Source organism: Perca fluviatilis, chromosome 13 (assembly GCF_010015445.1).
Source record: "Perca fluviatilis chromosome 13, GENO_Pfluv_1.0, whole genome shotgun sequence".
In the NCBI taxonomy this organism is placed as follows: Eukaryota; Metazoa; Chordata; class Actinopteri; order Perciformes; family Percidae; genus Perca; species Perca fluviatilis.
Genome location: NC_053124.1, coordinates 7,572,221 through 7,592,737, shown reverse-complemented (window position 1 = coordinate 7,592,737; position 20,517 = coordinate 7,572,221). Strand labels below are relative to the sequence as shown.

At 41.7% G+C, this 20,517-nt stretch overlaps 1 protein-coding gene across 4 annotated transcripts in view; it reads right to left on the bottom strand.

Annotated features, from left to right (window-relative positions):
- The window catches only part of trappc9 (trafficking protein particle complex subunit 9), a 298,975-nt gene that overhangs the window by 255,216 nt on the left and 23,242 nt on the right, over positions 1 to 20,517 (bottom strand). For all 4 annotated transcript variants that reach the window (XM_039820002.1, XM_039820003.1, XM_039820005.1 and 1 more), the window contains 3 exons: positions 17,296 to 17,439; positions 7,471 to 7,597; positions 6,111 to 6,256 (listed from right to left, as the gene is read on the bottom strand). In XM_039820002.1, the coding sequence (XP_039675936.1) occupies positions 6,111 to 6,256; positions 7,471 to 7,597; positions 17,296 to 17,439 (417 nt within the window). The remainder of the gene's footprint in view (positions 1 to 6,110; positions 6,257 to 7,470; positions 7,598 to 17,295; positions 17,440 to 20,517) is intronic.

Genomic DNA, 20,517 nt, shown 5'->3' with positions numbered 1-20,517 from the left:
TTTACGGTTGGCTGTTCCTCTAACGAACAAATTGTTGGCATTTTCTAACGCGTAGGTTTGACAGTACAATGCATGGACTGATCGTCGGGAAGGTAGGCTAACCATTCCCTCGTTTTCCCTTCGTCATCAATGCGCCACTTGTTCGAAAAGTACCTTCTCTTTTTCTTTACCCTCAACAGTTTGTACATTGATAACTACTGCTGACTCCGCGGCGGGCCTCTTAACACCGGGGCTATGTCGCCACATTCTTTTAACCGATAATTTTCCTTCCGTCTGTACCTCAGCTCAGCCATATGTGTCACGGCCTAGCGCTGAAAACCAATCAAATGAGTTCACGACTTCTGGTTCACGACTAAAACAAGTTCCTTCCCGACGCCATTTTGCAGCGCCACCACGGCTTTTTTCCGGTGCTTACCACCGCCCAAGATGCCACTGCGGCGGTTATACAAGGCAAAGTCACCCGCCACTTTAAAAAAGTACCCGCCATTGGCTGGTGCCTGATGCTAATTTCCCTTTATAGTTAGATTAGTTTGACTCGGCATTGATTTCACAACTACACTTTGATTAATTTTTATATATATATATATATATATATATATATATATATATATATATATATATATATATATATATATATATAAAAAAACACACACACACACACACACACACACACACACACACACATACCTCAAAGGGCTTCAAAGTGCTGAGAGATGAAGAGGGTCCTGCACAATGTGCCTGACTCAGCACTTCCAACATGAAAAAAATTGATTGATGTTGCTGTTGATGTCTACAACAAAACATCTCAAAGACACACCAGCCAATGGACAGCCACAGTACACTGCTAAATTGGACTTTGTTTGATGATTCCGCATCTGTGATTTCATAAAAAACTGAAATAGAGTCCCTCCGACACAAACAAGCTGTAGTTTTCCATACACCCAGTTACCCGTCAGGACAGCAGTGAATCACTGCAGCATAGCCTTGAGCCTGTTGCTGCTGCTTACATACTAAGTGATGAATCGACTGTACGTTCCTCGGACGGTTAGGGCATTTATGAGAAGGAGTTGTCAATTTAAAAATTGGACCAGTTAGGATGATAGGCTTTGTTTATGCATGGCATAATGCGGGCAAGAGGCCACAACGGAATAAAAACGATGAATAATATCGCAACTGAGTGGAGCAAACTCCCAATTACAAAAAAGTTCTCCAATTTTTTTCGTTTTGCTTTTTATGCAGCTGACTTGTTTGTTGATGGACAAAGAAATCAGTCAGTCCGTTCAATCTAGTTACGGAGATGTTTTATAAACCGATATAGGAGAAATTCCCACGATTCAGCATGGGGTTCATTACACAGCATGTAAATAATTAAAAGGAAAAAGAAAGAAGAGTTACAACTGCTTTGGTGAAACTGACCTAGTGTAAAAGAAATGTAATGTAATTTGTAATGATATGTACATTATCTCTGTCTCTGACCATTTTGAATGCCTTTCCCCAGTACAGTCTACAGATTACAAGTATATTCCCCATACACTTATTCACTGGTAAATGTAGCTCTCAAGACTTTTGTACAGGTGAATAGAATTCAACATAACTTCAGATTTTATAGATCCTATTGCAGACATAACAGATGACAGCAGCTGGTCAATATCACCCAACTATAATTAATGTAGAATTGTAAACCTTGTGGTACGCTCATCTAGTTTGACAAGGCCACAGAGATAAGCCTGGAGTGGAGAGACTTTAAATCACTGCAGCTGAGTTCCATCAAAAGCCAGTGCCATCTCATCCCCAGAAGGAATCTGTCATGTTTCTGCCATGATTGGATGTTATCAAGATCAATGAAATGGGTCGGGAACTAGAATATTCCCAAGAACGCAAATCCTCAAGCTAACTAAGGACCAAAGAGTAAAATCCTCTTGACCAGATCTCAATCTAACTGAAAACGCTGCAGTACAAGGCCTGGGACAGCATCACTGGATACCAAGCTTGGTCTGTTGTTTATGGGTTGTAGTCTATAACCCTAACCGTCAATTTCCACTGGATGCGGAACGTCTCCGGAACATCGACGGAGTCATTAGGTTTCCATTAAAGTCAATCTGTGTATTTCCACAGACTGCGGAACGTCTGCGTCCCGACTCCGTCCCAGTTCCGTCAGTCCGCAGCCCTCCGCTGTAGATACGCAGAGCTTCTATTTTTGACGGACGACGGAGAGCTCCGCAGCAATTCAGCACACGGCAGATAGTGCGGGACAGGAAGTTGAGCACAGAAACAAAATAAATATCCGGTTAATTTTCAAAATAAAATACACCGTGCTCACGGCGGATCATATTTCCCTGAACTACACCTTGAAAACACAGCTCAGAGTCGTTTCCCCTCTACTCCTCTGGATGGAAACAAACTGTTGTTGGTTTTGTGGTTCTATTCTACCACTAAATATGATGAGCAACAAAGAACTTAACAAGTGTATTTATAAAAAGCATAAGCCCTTAAAAGAGTACACTGATTTAGCATTGCACTTCTACAACATTGTTGGAATCACAATGGACAGTTTAGTTAAAAAGCAAGAAGAACCAAATCAAAAGCAGCAGAACCAGACATATCTTTTGTATTCCATCCCTTCTACCTTGTCAAAACCCAGTGCCTACACAGAGTGACCGCCCACTTTTTTTAACAACTCAGATTATGGAAGTGATTTTCCCCGTTCAATATCTTCATTGACATTTCATTAAATGCTTACATAGAGTTTGAAGCCTGGAACCAAGCCATACAGCTCCAAGGTGAATCGTGACCATAAAACATTTGATACGGCGCAAAAGGACATTTTGAAAACGCGTTCCAGCTTCCAGTCTGGGCTCGAGCGGCAGACACCGTCGCCTCATTTAAGAGTAAACTGAAAACCCTCCTCTTTGACAAAGCTTATAGTTAGGGAGTGAGGAGTCGCAGCGTTCACCTAACCCTGCCAATCTGCTTCTCCTCATAGTCAACAGTTTTATATACTGTATAATTAATAATATAGCAAGAGTAGAGGGAGGCAAGCCAGTACAGCCCGATACGGTTGGGGAGAGTTCTAGCCCGACCAGGCACCTCTCTTTAACCTGCCTCTCTTAGTTATGCTATTACAATTCTAGACTGCAGGGGAGGCTGTTTTCTTCCTATGACACACTGAGCTGCTCTCTCATCTCTACTTGTTACTTTTGTATGCATCCTGTCCCAGAATTGCTTGTTACTAATCTAGCTCTGGGGAGTCCTTATGTTTCTTCTTCGCAGAGCTATGCGATTCTCTGCAATTCCCGGCCGCGTCCTGCTGCGTCCTGCTGCGTCCTGCTGCATCCGCCGCATCCACCCATGCTCTGCAGCGCCACGCTACATCCCGCAACGTCCTGCTGTGATGCACAGAGTAGTCAGGATCCGGTATAGGGGACTGCACTACTCAGTATGACACGATGTGCCCTGCTATGACATGAACTTCCACGATAACCTTCGAAGTCACTGTGACCTTTAATGTGACTATTATTGGCACTGTTCATCACACCCCCAACCGGCCCCGTCAGACACCGCCTACCAAGAGTCTGGGTCTGCCGAGGTTTCTTCCTAAAAGGGAGTTTTTCCTCGCCACTGTCGCGATAGCCACTGCTAATGCTTGCTCTTGATGGAATTACTGTAATTGTTGGGGTTTTGGAAATTATAGAGTGTGGTCTAGACCTAATCTGTAAAGTGTCTCGAGATAACTTTTGTTATGATTTGATACTATAAATAAAATTGAATTGAAATTGAATTGTTGCAATGTGTGCTGAAGCTGGGAGGCGCGCTTCCAGAAAACGCCAGCAGCCTCAGGCAGAGCCACCTGCCGCGGCTCTTTGACCAGCACGCGCAAGAAGTGCTGCAAGAGCTCCGTGGAAAGAAAATCTTCGTTGTAGTCGATGAAACCTCTGACAACCGAGATCACAGTGTCCTCATCATGGTTATAGGTGAGCATCCAATTAGCTTTTATTTAGGTAATTTTAGCTTATATTTAGGTAATATATTTTGCTGAATATATTAACAGTTTAAATAAAAAAGCTGAATTGTGAGTTTGTGTCACTGAGTTTTTAAAAGTTCAATACTGCTTGGAAGAGAAAAGAAAACAAGCAAATCCAAAAAGGCTAAAAATAAATCCGAAAACAGAATTTAAAAAAAACAACAACAAAAACGGATTGCATAGGGCCCTAAACTCCCCATCCCCAGATTTTTGTAGTCTTCAGCCCCAACTGACACTGACTCAAGTGAGGACATTTTTCAGATTTAACGCATCTCCCTCTGGAGCCACCAAAGACTTTATACATGTCGGAGCTTGATGAAGAAGTTCTGAAGGAGGCACAGTGTTGCCAAAAGATTCTTCAAGCAGTCACTTAGAAGTGCTCCTGCTTTTTTACAATTTGCAATATTAAAGTATCCAAGCTACACAATGAACTGTTGACTATACTCAAGTTATACTGCCCACCTTCCCTTATCAATCTACACTCAATACCCCATAGTGACAATTTAGATTTTTTTTTGCATAAAAAAACTGAAATATCAATCACCTTTGGCCAACAAAAGTCAGAAGATTTTGGCCAAATATGGGTCCCCGGATAGCTCAGTTGGTAGAGCGGGCGCCCATATTTGGAGGTTTAGCCTAGTCCTCAATGCACCGGGCCTGAGTTCAACTCTGACCTGCGGACCTTAGCTGCATGTCATCCCCTCTCTCTTTCATTTCTTCAGCTGCCTAAAAATGCCCAAAAAATAATCCCCAAAAAAAATAAAAGGCCAAATACTACTACATGTGTCACCTGCTGTAGATGTAAACAACCTCAAAGTAATGCTCAAAGTAAGCATTGAAACCTCAGTCACTTCACATTCATGGGCTGGAGTATGGGTGTCAGGATACACCTTTAACCAACAAACCCAAATGGTGGGTGCTTATATAGTCTGTGTGTGAATACAACTTATTCTCATGAACGGGTCCGTATGATATCCTACAAAATTAGGAGACCGCCGGCTGGTCACGTGACGCCAGGTGGTCACGTGACACGGGCCGGCTACGAGCTCCATGATGCCGAGCGGCAGTTGCTAGTTGTTTAAGCCGCTACAGAGCTTCGTGAAGCCGGCTACAGACCTCCGTTGTATCAGCGGTAGTTGGTGGTTGAGTTACATGAAAATAGGTGACTTTGAGCCGGGTACAAAGCACCGCGAGCTGCCGGTCGTTTTGACGGACGTTACGGTTAAATTTAGTCCACAAAATAGGAGCGTTTTGCCGCGACAAAAGTTAAAGGTCCCATGACCTGGTGCTCTTTGGATGCTTTTATATAGACCTTAGTGGTCGTCTAATACTGTATCTGAAGTCTCTTTCCCGAAATTCAGCCTTGGTGCAGAATTACAGCCACTAGAGCCAGTCCTACAATGAGCTTTCCTTAGGATGTGCCATTTATGTGTCTGTAGCTATTGAGGAGGAGAGTGGGAGTGGCAAGGTGGATGGTGGGGGTGTGGCCTTGACCAACTGCCACTTTTCTCGTTTGAAAGCCATGATATCTCTCTCCAAATTCTCTGGGCGGGCAAAGCAGAGAAAGGGGAGGTAACCTTGCTTGTTATGACCTCATAACAAGAAGATTCCAAAACGGCCCATCTGAGCTTTCATTTTCTCAAAGGCAGAGCAGGATACCCAGGGCTCGGTTTACACCTATTACCATTTCTAGCCACTGGGGGACCATAGGCAGGCTGGGGGAACTCATATTAATGTTAAAAAACCTCATAAAGTGAAATTTTCATGCCATGGGACCTTTAAGATTAGGCACCAAAACGATTGGTTAAGATTAGGGGAAAGTTGGCGGTTTGGATTAAAACACTCCTAAGGAACACGCATTTCCATGGGTGAAAGGCTTTAGTTTTCAACGGCCACCCATCAACCCCGTCCTTCTCCCTATGTGGCCAGCCACATTTTTTAACAACGGTCAATGTGGTGAAAAAAAAAAAAAACACACAAAAAGTGGAATGCTTACAAATTACAGTACTTAACTTTTTGAACAAATGGTTGATGAGAACAGGCTGGTGAGAATGTACGGTACATTAGGATGAATTGATGTTGGGCTTACCTATCTTCTTACAACGCTCCTCTCCTCGGTTGTGCATGATGATTGGCGAGTAGATGAAGGGGCTGGCGGTGGACATATTCTGTCCCAGCAGGCCTTTCACTTTGTGAGGACGCAGACTGACGGGCAGATTGAGGAGCTTCACTGATCTAGTTTGGGCATCACAGACAAACGCACAATGACACGACATGAGTAAGTGTCATTTCCCACATGCATTAAAGACACATTTCACACCAAAAATGATCATCCCACCCTCGCATCTAAAGAAAAACTGCTGACGTTTTTGCTGTGTGCTTCACATCGTAATTTAGTTGGTGCATCTTTAGAGGTGCAGCAGCTTATGCAGTATAATCCAAGTGTTTGTGATGAATATTTATGGTTATTAGAGTACACTGCAAGGGATTTATAATACCGCTCTTTGAGAAAGGTTACATGGTCAGCAAACCGATAAAAACAGAAGAACACTTGAAGAAAGTGTGTGCTCCTCAATTTCAGGGACCAGGGGCTATTAATGTATCCACTGATGCGTTCTCCATGTAATCAAGTACGTAGATAAAGACTCTTGCAAAGGAAGTTACCGTTGCTCATTAATACGTCAGTCTTTATGGTTAGGCAATAATGACTTCTACAATCAGAGAGGCGATGGCACGCTGAGAACTTAAGAGACTTTTAACTACTTTATTGGCAGTGCCTGGTTTCTCTTGGTCTGTGTCCAGCTCTCCAGCACTGCTGCTTCCAAAAGTAGCCTACTAACTGCACTATGGGAAAAAATATATATATATATACATATTTACCTCATTATTTTCACACTCAAAAAGCTGTGAGCACTCTATAAATATGTCTGGTGGAACAAACCCCCTGCCTTCATGAGCTCCAGGTAAACTTTGTACTTTTCAGTTTTCGACGTAGAAGAAGTTTTATTCAGAACTTAAAAACTGTATTTGCAACACAGGCTTTCACTGCGGAACCATTCGAAATTAAGTGAATTCATTTGGCTTGCTTTGAGGTGGGTTTTTTGTAAAACGCACAAAACTGGTGTCCTTATTTTTCTCAAAACCTTCTAGGTAAAACATTCAGGTAAACAGACGTATCGCTTCAGTATAAACTCAATATTAAAAAAGGATTGTATCGGGATGAGGGCCAAAAAAAACTTGATGGGCACGTCCCCATCAAACACACATCAATGAGACACAATTCAGAGGTTGTTTTTTTTTCTTCATGCAAGCATTTAGCACTAATGGCTAACTACTGAACTGTAATTACTCCAAATGTATCATTTGGACGATATTTTTACCAAGTCAAAAATTTAGCCAATGTGTGACAAAATATACCAAAGTAACAATCAGTCCCGCTCCTGTCTTACCGGACAATGGGGAGCTTTGTGAAGGGCACCGGAGGGAGCTTCAGGCCATCGGGAAGCGTGATGACCTCCATTCCACCCGGACACTTGGAGGTGTAGTTCTCCAGACTCTGGGTCACCTCTTTCTTCTCTATAAATGTAGGAGCATATCACAAATCGAGCACATTGTAAGAACACATAAAGAAGTCTATATACACACACAATTATCCAAAGATCAGGCAGCAGCCATTATGAAATAACACTATCGCCTTTAAAATTCCCCACAGCCAGATAGTGGGAGCTCTGTCTCCACTGTAGAGCTCATCTTGGTGTGCGAGATATAAATTAACCAGACATTAATGACCTGTGAGGTGTCTCTCTCTCAGCAATAAGAGCCCTAGCCTTCAAGTAAAATTGGAAGTTTTATTGTACCATCAATACCTTTTGAGGGAGCATTACTGCTCAACCAGCCAAAGAATTTGCTTTGGCTCTGCAAGTTTTAAGAGTGCCGATCAAGAGGAATAGAACATTTAGAAAGACCGCAAATATTTTATCCAGATCTATAACCCTTCAGGGGAGTAGCTTATGAGGACTTGTGATTGCAAGTTTTTTGCATTAACGGGATAGTTTAGGTTTTATGAAGCGGGGTTGTATGATGTATTAACCATAGTCGGTGTATTACTACAGTAGATGGCGGTCGGCACGCCCCCAGTTACCGACACAGAAGCTAAGCAATGTACTCCTGTGGACTGGGGCAGCAGCAAAATTTATTTTAGACACCTAAAAAAAGAATCAATATCAGTTTAAGTGTAGGGCAGACTATATGTAGAATATTTTCACTGCTTTACCTTGCCATCAGACAGCCCTTTCCGACGGGGAACTGAATCGGTTACATCGCTCTTTTCAAAGCCACCAGACTCCTTTGCCAAAACGGTATTTTACCTCGCAGAACACGGGAGTTGCTGGTCCACCGCTGCCTAGATCGGTTAGTTTGTTTGTTATGGTGTGACTTTGGTGAATCCGAACTAAATCTTTACAACACCAAAGTCACACAACAAACTAAGTGATCGAGGCAGCCGTAGACCAGAAACTCCCTGCAAGGTAAAATTACTGTTTAATCAAAAGAGTCTGGTGGCTTTGAAGAGAGCATAGATTATAATAACTTTATGGACTTCAGTTCCCCGTCGTAAAAGGTCTGGCTGTCAGCAAGTTAAAGCAGTGAAAATATTCTACATATAGCATACACTTCAACAGATATACAATTTTGTAGCTGGTCCTTATTTCAGGTGTCAAATATACGTTTAGCTGCTGCCCCCGTCCACAGCAGGACATTGCTTAGCTTCCGCGTCGGTACTCCTGCCTGCTTCTCCAAACCGGGGGCGTGTATTAACAGCCAAGTAGTAGAGTACAAGGGGTTTCAGGTCTCCTAGCAACAGTGAAAACAATCCTAGAAAATTGTCCACATAAATAATAATAATAAAAATAATAATAAGAAGAAGAAGACTACCACCACCTTCTAAATACAGACTGGGAGCCAGAGACCTTCAGATAGAGGTTGTATGATTTGAGTGAAGCAGTGGCGAGAGGGAAAAGGATGTAATAAAGTGAGATTGAGATGGATGGATGGATGCAGGAAGGAAGGAATCAGAGAACAAGAAGCGTAGAAGGAAAAAAACAGCAAGAGATGAATGGGTGACAGCTCAGTTGTCCTCCTGGCTCAAAGTGTTCATGATTAATGGAATATTTGTCCATTTCCTTCTTGTTTGCCATGTCACAGCAGCAGTCTGTTTGGGGGCCACTCCAGGACAGAAAACTGAGAACAGTGTTGATCCTGTACACCTAAAGTGGTTTGGCCCAGCATAGAATACAATAATAACCCAACATTATGCTCTCTTTTAGGCCATTCAGCACGTTGAATTAGTGTTGGAGGCAGTCCTTGGCAGAGTACTTTTGGGACTGACTTTTCAGCCACCCTTCAGCGCAATCTCTTCTTATATTTGACCGTGGCATCTTCAGGGGACAAACGAAGAACCATTGAAATAGATTCACAGCTGTATAAAAAAGGGCAAAGTAGTTTTGTTTGTCTTTTGGTAAATACTTTCTTAGGATTACAAATTGTGACTACTGATCAGTTATTTCACCTTGTGAAGAACTTATATGCATGTCAGTGGAAAGCTGCGCATTCGTTATAGCATTTGTGGTGCGTTTTCAATTGAGATATTCCCAAAAGCACAATGTTTATTAAGTTGTCTTTTGTCCATGGTAGTTCCTTAAAGTCAGATTTAGGTGTCAGGGGCTTAAACCTAAAGAAAAAGCTTCTTTTTTTTTTCCCTCGACCTCGACTTTTTCTACCCTGCTTTTCGTCGAGCTCCCTGCCTAGACAAACAATGACGCACATCGTTAGCCTGACAGCTAAAACACACTGTCCAGATGAGCAAAGAAAATTCTACATTTAATGAAAAGAGAAGAGAATAAAGGTGCAGCTCTTGAAACTTGGCATGGCTCCCCGAATGAAAGGATCTCAAGGTGTCAACCGTTAAATGGAAAGAAAGATTTGAAGGAAGAATGAAAAGGCAGCATGGGTAAAGGTCTGCTGTGAATCCCGTTCTCTGAATACTGAGCTTACATCACTACGTTGTATGACAGAATAGAGCGAGCCAGACACGTTTCAAATGTGCACCTGCAAAATCAGTTTCCATGTAACAACTTTGTTTGCAGTTCTTCTTTTCATGGCCGCAACTTTATTAATGCTGCACTTTCAACAGCTTGACGTGACCAAACATTCAGGTCTCAATAAATGAAATAATGGTCGTACCGTACAAATTAGTGTGACAGTAACGACAGTGCTCAGGTATTCTGACAACAGCTTTTGGACTTCGCCATACTAATGCCTGCCAGTTTGTCAGGATAGATCACGCGAAATTCGTAAAGCAGCAGGTGTCAACGGAGTTTGTGTGGAAAATGTGTCGCAAGTCTAAGCTCCCTGAAAGTCTTATCAAATGAGGTGGGTTGGTGTGAGGGACAATCTGGGAAGAGCAAACGATGTAGGGATTCGTTTTTTAGTTTATGCGCAATAACCTCAGTCTGCCTTCGGTGATCGCGCACCACCCCCCTCTCCCCGACGCAGTTGCGTTTAGTAGTAGCATTTATCCCGTCAATTCAAGGACACCAAGGTTTACAAAAAAAAAATCATGACGGGCTCTTGAGAAGAGAACATTATCTTGTAAATTTGAGGTCATCTTTGTCTCCACGGCTGAACACTGCCGTTGTCCTTTCCCAGCGGTGAAAACGCATCGCTCAAGCTCAATGCGAGCGAATGACGCAGGACGACACCATTTTGTGTGAGAGAGAGAGAGAGAGAGAGAGAGAGAGAGAGAGAGAGAGAGAGAGAGAGAGAGAGAGAGAGAGAGTGTGTGTGTTTTGTGGAGCTGACAGTCTTGACTAGCTTTGTATTAGTCTTGCATTGCCAGACCTTCCTCCACAGTGCTGCGGAAGAAGGTATGGCTAGTCCACACAGCATTCCTGGGATGGGAGAAAAACGTGCTCTGGTTTATTGGCATTTCTTTAAACCAATCAAAATCGTCGGGTGGTGCCAAGCGCCGGACGGAGCCACGGTGCCGCTGCAAAATCGCCTCGGGAAGGAACTCGTTTTGGTGGAACATGTGTACGTTCAAAAGTTGTTTTAGTCGTGCAACAGAAAACTCAGGTTGGACAGATAGTCTAGCTAGCTGTCTGGATTTACCCTGCAGAGATCTGAGGAGCAGTTAACCATAGTCCTCACAAATCCACCGGAGGTTAGAACGCCAACACAAAGAAAGAGGAAGGAAACGGACATCTGGCTGAAAACGAGGGACATCCGGCAGAACTTCCAGTGGCACTAAATTAATCTTTGTTGATATAGACTAGCTTTGTATAAACTCATTTGTCAATGGCTTGAATGTAACGGATGTTCATTAATATAAAATAGCCGCGCACTATAGCTTTAAATATTGCAGGGTGGAAGACAGCAAGCAGAAAGAGCCAGAGTGAGGTGTTAGATGAAGAGCTGCACATGACGGGCACTACAGTAATTTGTGCAAACCAGCACACATCAAGGTAAATGAGTTCTATCGCCTTGTCATGCTGCGCAGTGGAAAAACACCTTGCTAGCATGGTATGATCACATTTGCTAATGGCTCAGCATGAACATCCCACTTCAAAAAACGGCGTAAGAAAACCCAGATCCCAGGTCTCTGTGTGCTAGCTGTGGGTGCTCAGCACTGAACTGTGCAGCTCTGTTTGGAGACCCCCTGTATCAAAATTCAGCGTTCACATACAAAGAGATCAAAAATCTACAATGAATGTTTGATAGAAACCCTGAGATGATGCACATCCAGCTCTGATAGATCACATTACAGCAGTAGTGAAAACACTGAGGGGTAAAACTAACCTTGAACATTGAACAGTATATACATTGAAAAATATTCACAAAAACATATCCCTTTATATGATGGTTATTAGGATGGTATGAGAGCTGTACTCCAGTGGCATGTATGCTGTCAAGTATTTCTTTAATAATATACAATTAAAAAAATAAAGTAAAATCAGAGGTGGTTCACATCCTCAACCACCTATAATTTTACAAATCATGGCTGCATTTAGGATCATTATCATCACACACTTCCCCAGAACCGAATTGTCATTATTTCATAATGGGTATTATTTACCATTCTATAGAAATGCTAATAGAGCTGTGTGATGCATGTGACAGAATTAAGCGAAGATCCCAGAGGGCACAATCATAGTCAATAGTTATATATGAACATAAGCAAGATGACTAAATTAAACTACAGGTTAACCTTTGACTATCCAATCAGGGTCTTTGTATTGGGGAATGTTACCCAAGTCTGCCAGAATCCCTACAAATACGGTAGAAAGCATAGATGAAATTTATGCAAGCATAGATGAAATTTATGCAGCGACCGAGGCAAATCAAGTGACTGAAATACCTGCTCTTGATTTAGATCAGCATGTGCACTGAAAGGAGATCTAGGCATTCCTATGCATATCTTTATGCAATGTGTATGTGTGAATGGACCCCAACCGGACCAGAGAAACCTGGCTGCTGCATGGCTTGGAGGGCACAGCAGCACTGACATAGTACATGGTCAATAAGTTACAAATTACACCTTGCCTAAATTGACACGGTAAACAGGAATCTACGTAAATCCAGCAGACAGATAAATCAGGCATAATAATAGGCCATTTAATGTTTGGTAGAAAATAGCACACAAGAAGTTACTGTCAGACTGAATAATGGCGTGCTAAGCAAATGGCAAATCAGGCAATTATTACTGTAATTTTATGGCCTCCGACTTTGAGCAGTTCCTGAATTGACAGCGCTATCAATTCTCCTTTTCACGTAGATGAAATCAAAAAGTGTATGTATGTATGTATGTATGTATGTATGTGTGTATGTATATATATATATATATATATATATATATATATAGGCAGGCTGCTGGTTGTGGTGTAATGTGTGGGGGATGTTTTCTTGGCACACTTTAGGCCCCTTAGTACCAACTGGGCATCGTTTAAATGCCACAGCCTACCTGAGCATTGTTTCTGACCATGTCCATCCCTTTATGCCCACCATGTACCCATCCTCTGATGGCTACTTCCAGCAGGTTAATGCACCATGTCACAAAGCTCCAATCATTTCAAATAGGTTTCTTGAACATGACAATGAGTTCACTGTACTAAAATGGCCCCCACAGTCACCAGATCTCAACCCAATAGAACATATTTGGGATGTAGTGGAAAGGGAGCTTTGTGCCCTGGATGTGCATCCCACAAATCTCCATCAACTGTAAGATGCTATCCTCTCAATATGGGCCAACATTTCTAAAGAATGCTTCCAGCACCTTGTTGAATCAATAACACCAAGAATTAATGCAGTTCTGAAGGCGAAAGGGGGTCAAACACGGTATTAGTAGGGTGTTCCTAATAATCCTTTAGGTGTCTGTCTGTCTGTCTGTCTGTCTGTCTGTCTGTCTGTCTGTCTGTCTGTCTGTCTGTCTGTCTGTCTGTCTGTCTGTCTGTCTGTCTGTCTGTCTGTCTGTCTGTCTGTCTGTCTGTCTGTCTGTGCAGTACAGTACAGTACAGTTCAGGGCCCCACAGAGACTTCTATATTTGTTGTGCTGGGAGACTATCACTCTTCTGACACCATTTTACAGACACTACCGTGAAGAGGTGAGACTACAGCTCCAAATACCTTTACTGACGCAGACAATGGGAACATTTTTAAAAAGAGAGATGCATCAAATTATATTTAAACTACTGACAGACCAAAAACAGACCTATCAACAGTATTATGAATAATTTAGTTTTTTCTGGCTGGTTTCTATGGAAAAAAAGCCAGCAGCAAAATAATAACAATAAAAATAATAATCCTTGTAGACTGGAAGCTGAGCAACTGAAAGAGTCTCAATCATCTTTCTGGTATGAAATTCGCTATTAAAAAGTAAGCTATAAAAAAGTAAGCTATAAAAAAAGTATCCCTCTCTATTTTTGTGAGTTTACAAAAACTGGTGCACTGCGATGACATGTTGACTTTTTCCTGACCCAGAAACACTTCTTCCCACTTAATTTGGCATCCTCTGTGCCTACAAGTGGGGGGGGGGGGCTACTGCAAAGTGAAAATCACACGATAACCATTTTGAGAGTAGACATCCAGGGCCAATGTGCCTTCTCTCCCTTGATTTGGTGATTCGACCAGCTACTGCAATGAAATGAGTGCTGCAAATCAACAGTATGTAATATGCAATGTGTGGAATTATGGCAACAATCCCATACATACAAAGACTATCTTAAAGGGGCATTTCAGCAATTTGATGATCCCTTAAGGCTAGTGGGCTCACAGGGAACTTTTTTTTTTTGATAATAACGTAACTTAAGCACAAATTCCTTTTAACTGCACTCGTTATTTTGCCGCGCAATTAGCACCCTCGTTCTGTGATTTAGGCCTCGTGCCGCTCCATAGTTTGGGAAATAAGGAAGCCTTGCAGCAGTAACGTTGTGGATGACTAACAGAAACCGTTAAGTGCTCTGTGATAACATCCAGGGGATCACCAAGCAAGCCGTCCGACGTCTGTTAAAAGTGATTTGTTGTCAGAGAAAATATCCTCGTAAATCTCTACAGATAGTTGTGTAAACAGGATTATTAGATGAAAATGTATGCAACAATGTAAACAACCTTCACTCATAACTTTAGCAAGATGGGCATTCATTAAGCATGTGAACCACTCCGGGTAACAGCCTTTGCTCCCTGTTGAGTTTGGGAAGAAGATAAGAAAAGAAGGACAAAGGGGACACTTCCTAAGATTTCTCTTACTGAACCACAAGTCTGTATGGATTCACTCAAACTTTAAAGCCAGCAGCTCGGTTTGAAATGTAAACTCATTCACTCTAGCCTGGTTGACAACAGACCCTTCTCAGTTGTAACTGAGAGTGGGTCTGGGCAAGCTTCACTCACAGCCCATTTCCAAAAGGGGCGTCACCAACGGACGCCGCTCAAATGCCTCTGGGCGCAATTGGATAGTCCTTCAACCAATCAGACCAACGATCCGGGCGACGAAGCAGCGATCTCACTCTGCCTTATCACATGTCCCGTACTGATGCCGCCCTCTCAGGCAGTCCTAGAATCAGCTAGAATTTACCTTGTCACCTTGTCGGGACCCAGAAATGGAGCAGTTAAGCATTACATTCAACTCTAGCGCTGCTAAAAGGTAAAAGCTTTCATAAAGCAATTGAACCGTTTCCAATGATACCAGCTATTGTAAGACTTAAAAACGTACAACCAGCCTCAGAGAATTAATAAATAAAAGAATTCAAAGATCTGGCTTATGTTGGTGATGCGATGACCTAAAATCAAAAAAAGAATGCAGCCTTAAAAGAAAATGTATTTTCTCACTACAATCCGAGGCGGTGAAATCAAGATGTGGCAAAATGATCGAGACTCAGCAGTGTGTAAGATTTAGTGGCATCTAGAGGTGAGGTTACAGATTGCATCTGCAACTGAAAACCCCTCCGCTTACTTTTCCCTTTCCCAAGGGTGTAGAAGAACCTACGGTGGCCTTTAGGTAAGATAAAAAGGCGCGTTTGGTTTGTCTGTTCTGGGCTACTGTAGATACATGGCGGTGCAACATGGCGGACTCCGTGGGAGAGGACCCACTCTCTATGGAGATATGAAGGGCTCATTCTAAGCTAATGAAAATGACTTGTTTCGGGTGATTAGTTGTGATTATTATATCCACTAAATCCACTCAATGCTTCTTCAAACAAGCAACACCATTATATGATGTTATCAGAGAGACAACATCTCAAGCTCTTCTAATCATCTTTTTCGATTTTTACTTCCCCTTTCAATTACACTCTTGTTTTTATAGTAGCTCCAACAAATAAAAAAAATAAAAAACTCCCACACACAATGGCATGCATGCATTTCAAATAGCACCTCCGATATTACCAGTCATCAGGACAAAAATTCATTATCAGTGAAAATGTTACTTGCTCCATGAAGGTATCATCTGATGACATCGGTCCCTGTTGTATGGTTTGAAAATGTCACCTTATCTTCATCTGGATGGAATCGAGGGGAAACTCATTTTCAAAGCTTTAGAACTTCTTGGATGTGGTACTTTCCTATAAAAAGCACTTCTCCTGTATATGGACCAAATATGGTGTCACCCATTTCTATCATTAGGCACACAGGTTTGCCTCTTTTCCAGTTCAGAAATATATTGACCAAATACCAGAAAAAAGAAATTAGTCCTGGCGCGTATCTTTAGCGGAGCGGGAGAGCCAATTCACACACGCTTCTGGGACGCGCGGCTGGTGGAATATCAAGCATTGACTTGAATGGCAGCAATTGCTCGCTGGGGTCGCGGCGCCTCCGGAACGCAGCGCAGACGCGCCCGGTGGAAAATGGGGGTTAAAGACCTGCAAATGTCTGACAGTTTCATTTGAAAGTTTCATTCCTTGACTTTTATAGCGGAGCTATGAAAGTCATTTGCTGTCCGACTCTATTCTATGCTTGACATATACGCGCATAAACGCAAAGACACATCAAAAGAGAATTATTCCACTAGAGCAACCTACAATAGCCTCCCTGACATTTGTAATAAACACACTGCAAGACGGGAGTAGAGGCTATCAAAGGCAGCTCTCTGAGCCCCAAAAGTTACACTGAGTACATATGAAATGGTGTTTTATTGTAGCAAAAAAAAGTAGTAGTAATTACATCATTTGGTATCGTTTTTCTAGCCCTTGATGTATGTAAGGCTGTAAGGCTGCATTGAGTAATAATATCATTCCTGCATGACTGTTTCTAAGACCGCTAGTATAAGCAGCACCCTTACACAGCTGCAGAAGTCCCTTTGCGGACGTTTAATATTTTATACTGTGAGCTTGCTTCATCTTGTTCATACCTCGCCTCCTTCCCTCCCTCCATTCTCATGCTCCGTAGCCAACCAAGGATTACGCTGGCCTCTATTGTGTGGCCAGTGGACCGTCTGGCTCATACTGCTTCAGTAAAAAAAGAAAAAAAGAAAAAAACTATCATCTGGCTGCACAGGATTTCTGGTCAGAGCACAATGTTGCACTCCCGCCAAGAAAAAGCTGGCTTTGTTGTGCATCGCATACTATTAAGCACCAGGTACAATGCCGCAATCACCAAAGGACAGGCTGGCTGGTTTCTAGATATATATTTTTTGAAGGCTGGACATGAAGCTGGAAGCACCTCATAGGGTTTGAATTCCACAGAAGAAAAGTGTAATAGTAATGCTTTCAAGCCTTATATTGTGAGCTGACCTTGATCGGACAGGAAGTCCAGCATGGTCTGCAGCAGGAAGGACAGGTGGCGCACAGACAGGCCGGGGTTGCCCATGCGACGGGAGGCGTACACCAGCTCATGTAGGAGGCGCATCTGAACAGCAGCCCAGCCTCGGTGGGTACCTGAGAGAGACATGGCAGAGAGAAATTCACATTCACACGGCTGACAAGGCTCATTGCTGACATCTAATGTTACACAGCTGTCCTGACCAGATTAGTAGAAATGCATCAAGACTACCTGTAGGATGATATTCTACACGTGTAGCTCACTTGTTGGGTGGACAGAAGGAGAAATTTGATGACATTACTCAACAGTATGTACATCTTGTTGTTTTCTGTAATGGTCTCAGTTCCAAAAACAGCCTTGGTGCACCTTCACTAATTAAACTGTCAACATCAACTAGGGGTGGGTGATAAGTCAATATAATTAATTGTCCACTTTAGCAAAATCATATTGTGCAACATGATCATATTGCTTTATTATTTTACTCCCGTTACAGTAATTGATTTTAAGTAGTTTTTAAATAAAGGGATACTTTGCCAATATTCAACCAGCTGTGTATCATAATAATGTTGGTAGCATGTGTAAATTAACTATGGTAAACTTCCCTCCAAACATGTATAAAGTACTAGAGACCCATACTTGAGTAAAAGTACAAGTGCTCTATCAAAGAAGTGACTTGAGTAGAAGTAAAAGTGCTCTTTAAGTACCACACTTAAGTAGAAGTACTAAAGTATTCAACATTTTTAGTACTTAAATATTGCAAGTAGTTTATTTTCAAATGTACTACTCAAGTACTGAAAGTAAAAGGTACAAGTATTGTGTTATTTAGTTATTAAAGAAAGCAGTCAAAAGTTTGAATATCATATTGTTTATATTATGTCAAATGTTTAGCCAAGGCTATAACCAAAGGAATTAACAAATATTAAATATATATTAAAAATAACAAATACTGAAATAAAATGTACAATTTTCACATTGTGCACATCCTCTCCAGCACAGTAACGATTAAAGCCCCAAAAACGTATCACACACTAGCTAGTAACATGTGTGATGAACAGGAAAGTTAGCAAGCTAGCAAAATCCAGATAAAATAACTAACATTCAGTACTCACTGCAGACTGAAACAACTCAGGAATAGCTTCATCTGCTGCAACAATGGCTAAATAGAAAGAGTACAAACTTACATCGTCTCTGACTTCTGAACGGGCAGCCGTAATGAAAAGAAACACAACGCGATCTCGGCGATTTCTTAAGTAAATTACGTAATTAAAGTAGGTAACTAACGTACACACACTGTAACCTCCACAGTCTCCATAGCGGTGAGGCATTCACAACAGTAACGAGTAACTGTGCAGCACATAAAAAATGTATCGGATTAAAAGTATTAAACTCATCAAAAATATGTACTCAAGTAAAAGTGGAAGTAGGAGAAAAAAATAATACTCCAGTAGAGTACAGATACAGCCTTTTAGTACTTAAATACAGTAGTGAAGTAGTTCTACTTCGTTACTATACAGCTCTGCTTCCCTCCATCTTCCCTACTTACAGACCAGCAGAAAAACCTGCAAGTGGCACTTTTAGGGCCTGTGGCTCAAACTACAGACTGTACTTCCGCATAGAGAGAGCTGCCCATCCCTCGTTTTTTTTTTTTAACCCAGACAGAACTCAGATTAAAGTGTAAAACTAGACAGTGCTGATGAAATATAAAACAAGATTTGGTTACTGTATTGCCTACTTCTTGCCTAAAATGTTTTCAGGAACAGATTTTAGTGCACCGTTTGGCTGAAATACGAGCCCGTTGGTTACCAACAGGCCGCCATTCTGTGTCAATACGGACAAGGTCGCCATAAGTCACCCACCACCAGCAGTGCCGTTTGTTGGTCTGGTGCAGCACAGTGCATTCTGGTAGTTGCAGGTTTTCTACCTTTTGAGTGAAAGGGAATACCAAATCCCTTTTTCTCGGTTTTCTCTGGTCATGTATTCAGCCAAGTTTTATGAGAAGACCCTCTATCCTAAATTACGTAATAATAATTACGTAAAGTAATTTAGTGATAATATTCTTAACCATATCTCCCTGCCCTAATTTCAGCACACAATGACTACTAATAGGCTGGGACGATTCATCAACGTAGTGGATTACATAAATGCCTTGACAATTAATTGGCATTGATGCCGTTACGCGTATAAAGAAACAAAAAAAATAGCTGCCTCCAGCAGCAGCGCAAGCGTGTTGGAAGCGTTTCCAGGCAAAATAGAAAAGGAAAATATGTTTGTCATTTAGACACGAATACATATTAATAAATGACATGTTGATGTTTGAAAGTCTCTAGGTTTTGATATAAATGCAGATATAAATGTAATTTAAAGAAATAAAATCGATTTTCTAATATTGTTAGTTTTTATTTTTGTATTCCTCCTGAAAGTGACTTTATTTTGTGGTTGGACTCATAGCCTACATCTGGCTTCAGGTTTCACTACAAATTCATTTTACTTGAACAGTGCATTGTTAAACAATTTTAATAAATAGAGATTTGAACCTTATTGAAATTTGTTTTGTGTAAATTGTTAATAATTGAGCAATGGGAAAACAATCGCTAATTGAAAAAATAATCGCTAATTGAAAAATTAATCGTTAGATTAATCGAAAAATGTATCGTTAGATTAGTCGACTAATCGAAAAAATAATCGCTAGATTAATCGTTTAAAAAATAATCGTTTGGGACAGCCCTAGTGTTCAGTGAAAAACATTATTGCTTGAGAGGATGCAACAAGTGCGTGACAAACCTTCATAAGTCTGTATTTGGCATGCTTCCACACAAAAAGCCCACCACACATAATTGGATCAAACTCAAACCATTTCATTGGAGCCATCTCTTAAAATTGAAGTACCCCCATTGCCTGTCACATGTGCTCCAGCGTGGTGCTAACTTAGCCAATGTTGTTTGCTCTGCAGAGCTCCACAAGACACCTTAATAGCATTCTAGCCTGACAACAACTGTTACATAAGACCCTCAGCCCCCTTACGAGATCTCCTGCTCCACTCCCAGCTGTCGACTGTTGACTTACTAAGTGGGAAAGAAAACTAGAGGAAAGATGTGCCGAGGAGGCCGCGGGGGCCAGAGGAAGGAAGGGAGGATAGTCGGTAAACTCTCAGATGTTTCCTCAGCTTAAATACCACTTCCAATAAACGCCAAACA